Source organism: Passer montanus, unplaced genomic scaffold (genome assembly GCF_014805655.1).
Source record: "Passer montanus isolate IOZ18808 unplaced genomic scaffold, ASM1480565v1 scaffold18, whole genome shotgun sequence".
Taxonomy (NCBI): domain Eukaryota; kingdom Metazoa; phylum Chordata; class Aves; order Passeriformes; family Passeridae; genus Passer; species Passer montanus.
The window spans coordinates 1479525-1485842 of NW_024365381.1; the positions used below are offsets into that span (position 1 = coordinate 1479525).

General features: G+C 35.5%; 1 protein-coding gene across 7 annotated transcripts in view; it reads left to right on the plus strand.

Annotated features, from left to right (window-relative positions):
• The window catches only part of HEATR5A (HEAT repeat containing 5A), a 64618-nt gene extending 59545 nt beyond the window's left edge, over positions 1-5073 (plus strand). For 5 of the 7 annotated variants that reach the window (XM_039705174.1, XM_039705173.1, XM_039705178.1 and 2 more), the window contains 3 exons: positions 1450-1604; positions 2947-3160; positions 3438-5073. In XM_039705174.1, the coding sequence (XP_039561108.1) occupies positions 1450-1604; positions 2947-3160; positions 3438-3739 (671 nt within the window). In that variant the 3' untranslated portion in view covers positions 3740-5073. The remainder of the gene's footprint in view (positions 1-1449; positions 1605-2946; positions 3161-3437) is intronic. The other 2 variants (XM_039705177.1, XM_039705180.1) reach the window with 1 other exon arrangement.
• Positions 5074-6318: the final 1245 nt, after the last annotated feature.

Sequence of the window (6318 nt, forward strand, 5' to 3'; positions counted from 1 at the left end):
GTTTATGAGTTAAAAATGAGAAGTTGGTGTGAAACATTACTTGGTTTTATTTAAATTGAATTAATGCACATCTAAAAAACGACTTCTCTTAGTCACAAGAGAAAGCTGGTTACCAAGCACTGTTGAAACTATAGTGCAATGTTGTCCCTACAGTCTATGTGAGAAGTCATCATCTATAAAAGTATGAATGTGATTCAAGCCCAGCTGGAAATTCGGCATCACACAGCCACTCGCTCAACCCCCACTCCCTCTTCCCCCCACCCTAGTGGAGTGGGGAGAAGAATCAAAGTAAAACTTCTATGCTGAAGTAAGAACAGTTTAATAATTGAAACTAAGGTAAAATAAAGTAATAATGGTAAATGAAAATAATGGTAACAAAACCAGAAAAATAAGTGATGTACTGTTTAGTTTCTTACCACCTTCTGACCGATGCCAGACCCCCCTTCCTGAACCCAGATCATCTGCTCTTCCAAGTAACTCCCCCCAGTTTATTTACTGGGCATGATGTTGTATGGTGTGGAATATTCCTTTGGTCAGTTTGGGACACCCATGCCAGCTATGCTCCCTCCCAGTTTCATTTGCTTATCTTCTCACTGGCACAGCATGAGACTAGGGTAAAAGTCCTTGCTTAGGATAAACACAGCTTAGAAAAAACCAAAATATCAGTGTGTTATCAACACCATTGTTATTCTGAATCCAAAATACAGCACTGCAACAGTTACTGAGAGGAAATTAGCTGTACCCCAGCTGAAACCAGGACAGTGGGTTTGCAGGCTTGCTCCTGCATTGTTTAGTGCCACAGTGTAGTTCCATGGTATGAAGGCATAAACAGGAGCAATGGCTTCAGTGTACAGCTGAGCATTAAAGACAGCTGTCCACTGAGTGCAGGTTCTCCACTAAGAGTTAGTGTCTCTAGTGAAGCAAAGGGTATTAAAATAGTAGTGCAAGAAAAGAATTTTTTGTCTTGAATCGGTTTACTGTGTGCTGCTGCTTCATCTTCCCGAGTTTGTAGTATTATCATTGTTCCTTACATTTAATTTCTTACATTGTAATTTGTTGTTGGAACTTCTCTTTACAAAATTGTTTTAAACTTAGAGCAAAAGAATATATATTCTAAATGCAAATTTTATATTATTCTCAAATAGATTGTACTCTTAATATGTCATACCAGCTCTTCAAAGATACTTGTTGTACTTTAAACAAAGAAACAATGGAATGGAAGTGTGCTCTAATTTCTAAATATGCGTATGATCACCCCTGAGTTCCCATTTTGTCCTTGGCTTTTATTGCAGTAAAAGTCCATCTCACTGTATTAGGGGATGTTGTGTATTTGAAAACTGAGGCTCCTGAAGAAATGCAGACATTGATATTTCTATTCCACCTCTTTGTACCACCTAAACTCATAGAATTTTTATTGCAAACCTAACAGTTTTCTTACTTTGTTGATAGTAGATGGCCTTCTCCAAGAACTGGATGAAATCAGCCTTCTCACTGCTATTACAGTATTTGTTATGTCTACCAGCCCAGAAGTTACCACTGTAGAGTGCCTTCAGAAGCGTTGTGTTGAGAAGTTTAAAACAACACTTGACTCAAAAGATCCTCTTGTAAGTACTGCTGAAGTTAATAAAATATCACTACCATACTAAATGAATATTAGCTTATTTTAGTTGTGTTGCTAGTCATGTGTGTTGATGGAAGTTAATTCTCTCCTGACTATATCTGTGGTATTTTAAAATAAAGTTTGAACAAGTGAGCAAGAACATGTCCAGCAGTGCATTTAATCATTGTTCTGTACGCAATTCCATATTCCTATTTTTATTTTTTTTTTACTGCATCAGACTCAGTGCTTTATACATTGCTAGGTACACGGTACAGTTATGTGGTGTTACAGGCATCTGTCAAATTTTATTTGTTCATTTTATCTTCAACACACACATACTGTCTTTTGCACAGGAAGTCCCTCAGCTGTGAGTCTTTGGGAGCTGGAGCAAGTACCTCTACAAAACTGTTACTGTCCCATAAACATCAGCTCCTGGCCACTGCTGGATGCAGCTTACTGAACTAAATTCTTGTCTTGTTCTGACCTAGCATAAATATTTTCATGTAGTGGCATTAGATTATAGTGCCATAGTTAATATATTACTATCCTTCACAAAAATGTATCAGGGGAAAAAAGCATTTCTACAAATGGTTTGTTTTTCACTTTCAAAGTTTGGCTCTGAAAATAACATGCATTAGATTTCTTATTTGTTAGAATTCATGTAAGCTGCTTTTCTTGTATCTCACTATATATATTTGTGTAAAAATAGAAAATTAAAGTTTCATTTACTTGAGAAATAACTGTATCAGTACATTCCCAATGTTGTAAACTTTGGTTTTCACTATTCGGAAACTGAAAATGCCAAATGTGACTGCAAGGAAATGTTAGCATGCATTTGCAAATTTCATCCAAGTATTTAGGCATCAGAGCTGTTCAGAAATTATGTAGGAACTTGGCAGTTTCAGTCCTATTGACTTCCAAAGAGATGCAAGCCATTGCACCATTTAAGGCTTTTTAAAATTGTATATACAGTTTGATAGGTGCTTATATTTTAAGCACCACTTTTTTGGTATTGCACTTTTGCTAAGGAGAGAGTATTTTCAAAATAATACTAATCTTCAAACAAAAATAGTATTTTTTCCTTAACTCAAAAAAAGTCAGAAGATATAAGACTTGATGGAAAGAAACAGAATGTGTGATCTGGTTTCTATTAATAATTGATTACAAGTTGTAATGGTCCTATAAAGTATTATACATGAGCAGCCTACAACCTGATGAATTTTAAAGATGTGAGGCACATTTTTCTCCCTCCCAAAAATTTTATCTGACAAGCTGTTAGATTTAGCACCCAGAGATGTATTTTGAACTATAATGCTTTTTAACTGCAAATTTCATTTTCCCTTTAGGTACAGTGTAAATGCTACCAGCTGCTGCACTCCATCTTTCAGCATCCAAACAAAACTGTGTCATACCCTTATATCTATTCTTTAGCACCCTCCATTGTGGGGAAACTGCAGGAAACAGAAAAAGCAAAACCTGAAAATGCTGCTGAACTTCAAGTCATTCAGGAGGGAATAAAGGTGGTTACAGCTCTGACAGCTGCTGCTGAGGAACAGCACCGTAAGTTATTTCCATTTCTTGGACCCGAAGCATTAAAAAGGCTCAAAGTTGCCATAAATAACAAACTAAAACCAAAATGACCACTAGGAATTCAGTCCTGAACACTAATTGCCAAAAACATTTCTCACAGTAATGTTGGGTTTTTTACCCTACAGTTCAGCTAACATTTGCAGCTTTACAGTTTGAATTACATGTTAACTTAGAAAAATACTTCCAGTTAGAATTTGACACTATTTTTAAAAATTGTGTATTTAAGTTCTGTTTTCCATGTTTGTAGGTGCTCACTTGGTGGCCTGCTTTCTTCCCATTCTCATTTCCTTTCTTTTGGATGAAAATGCCTTGGTTTCTGCTACAATCTCGGCAAAAAATCTACATGAGTTTGCTTTGCAGACTCTGATGCAGATTGGTCCACAGTACTCGTCAGTTTTTAAAAAGCTAATGGCCTCCTCTCCAACTATGAAAGCCAGGCTTGAGTCAGCTGTTAAAGGCAATCAAGAAAGCATCAAAGTGAAGACTACTAAACATGCAAAAAATCCTGGGAAAAGTTCAAGCATTCAGCTGAAGACCAATTTTCTTTAAAGCCCACATTGTCATTTTATGCACTTTGATATCAACAGCAAAAAAGTCCCTTTTAATTTCTAATCAAAGGATTGTCATGAGTCGGTATCATGTATTTCAGTTTGTGCTGAAGTATTACAGAAAGTTTTTTTAAGAGAAAGCAAGTTTTTAGGTAGAATTCTCTTAGTGTAAGACTTCTTAAATATCTCTAAACACTATGAGTAAATCAGAGGTCGTCAAATCCGTATTTTTTATTATTTTGGACTAAAATATCAGATATAGTGTACTTTACCATAGATATATTTAGGAGCATCCCACACTTTACTTAATGGCTAAGTTAACTTTTTTTAAAAAATCAGTATTTGTCGAAAATAAGTTAGTGTAATTGGTTTTTGGATTTAACAAGGACATAAATTTACTTACAGGTTGTAATCTATGCTAATTACTAATTTAACACACTGCATCATTGATTAAACAGATTAAATATCCTTGTAACCCTTATAACAGTTTATTGCTGATCTCAGAAAATTCAACTCAGTAAAGGTAATATGGATAGCTTTAATCCTAATAACATCTTGAGCTGGCCAAGATGTAACAAATGCTGTGAAATGCAGCTCTGCAGCGCCTCTCTGGGGACTGTGGCTCTGTGCAGAGTGGGACTGTCGTGCCCGTGTGAGGATTGACAGGCTCGGTGCCTTGCTGCTTGACACAGTCTCACTTTTCAGGACGTGTACTTTGGTGGGTTTGTATTAGGGGAGCCAGGCAATAGCTTACATATCCTGTCCAGGACTGGACAGCAATCTAACATACTGTGCCTCAATTCAGATCTCTGCTCTAAGTGGATGGATGTTCCCTGATCTGTGAATGATCGCTGATCTATACATGTAACTTGATTTCTGTATCTCTGCAGTGAGAGATGGAAGTATTTGAAGTCACCTTGTCTTGTGTCTGTAAATAGAGTGCAACAAGCTCATAATAAGAAGTATGTAATTAACATTTTTAGCAAGGAACATATTTTAATATAGAAAAATAACTATCAAAACTGCAATGGCTACAAAGTATTTTCTAAGTACAATATATTGACTTCTTTCTTAATACAGTATTACCTAAACCAAGCACTGTCAAACTGAGGATACTATTTCCTTCTTGAATCTAATTGCTTTAAAAGGAAGAAGAAAAAAATATTTACAGAACTGAGAAACACACTGTGACTCAGGAAGAGTGTGATGTACTGTATTTTATTAGAAGTTTTGTATGTAAATATAATTGTAAATTGTACAGAATTAAAAATTTGACCAAAGTTCTAACAATTTTTTTTCTAATTTACAAAAATAAAGCTAATTTTCTTCACTTAATATTTGTCTTACTTATTTTACCCAGTAGTAGATGAACTCAAAGGATTTGTGTATCAGACAAAAATTGTATGCTGCCTCAAGGAAACTGATAATAAATGTTTAGGTTGGTTGCATCAAGGTCTGTGACTTGATGTTGCAGGTTTTCCTCTGTTGTGAGAAGCACAATGAGTAAATAAGTAGGACCAGGGCAATTTCATTATGTGAAAATCCCTGGTTTGTGCCAAATGCTGAAATGTGTGAACTGTGAGAAAATGGTTGAGATGCATTCCATCTCTCCATGGAGAACCACAAGTCCTGTGTTCTACCTCTTCATTGAAGTCAAATCTGTAGTTGCTATCTGTGTTAAAAGGGACTTCTATTAGATTTGGCAGTTACTCATCTTTATCTCATTAGTATTTTTTTAATCATGTTGCGTTACTCTTCCAAGTTTACTGGTGGGCTTTTTTTGTTTTGTTCTGTTTCCCAAGGCTGCTTCTGGAAATTCATAGATTCTTAGGAAACTTAAAACATTTAAATGAAAGTCAAGTCATGTTTGCTATCAAAATGGCCAAATGTATTGCTGAGGAAGTTAGTTGCTGCAGAAGGTATTTGTGGCTACTTTCTTGTTTTTTGTCACGTATAGCAATGTACCAACATATTTTGGTGATGACAAGACAGTCTGTTGAAAACCTACTTTCCTCAAAAACTTTTAAGAAGCATATTCAAATTGCAAGAGCACCAAGGAAAGCTGTTAAAAGCCAAAAATTGAAGTTTATTGCAGCTTAGTCCTGGATTTCTTAGAATATATTGTTGCAGTAACTCACAATGGAGCCATTGAGAAGTGCCATAATTATGTGATTTGACATTTCTTGATCAAGTCTTGTGGCCACATGTGGAAAAGTATTATTTTCAGCATATCTTTGTATTGCAGAAGCAAAATTTTTTCCAATAAAGAGAACTGCTGTTAATTCTTAATGTCAGTTGTAAATTAGGACAAATGTATGAGCTTTATTTATCCAGATAACTAATTTATTCACATAGTACACATACTTGTGCTCCGAGTTCTGCTCTCTTACATACACATAAAACAATGAGTTGGATCGCATGAATGATACTACTCATTTATAATTTTATAACAGAATCTTAGAGATACTACCTTGTTTCAATTATAAAAAGATTTTGGCCTTTAGACATCAGGTGCCTTTGATGCAGTCTTACACGGAACTTGCATAATTCTCTTTTTTCCTGAAGAAATAAGCAAGACCA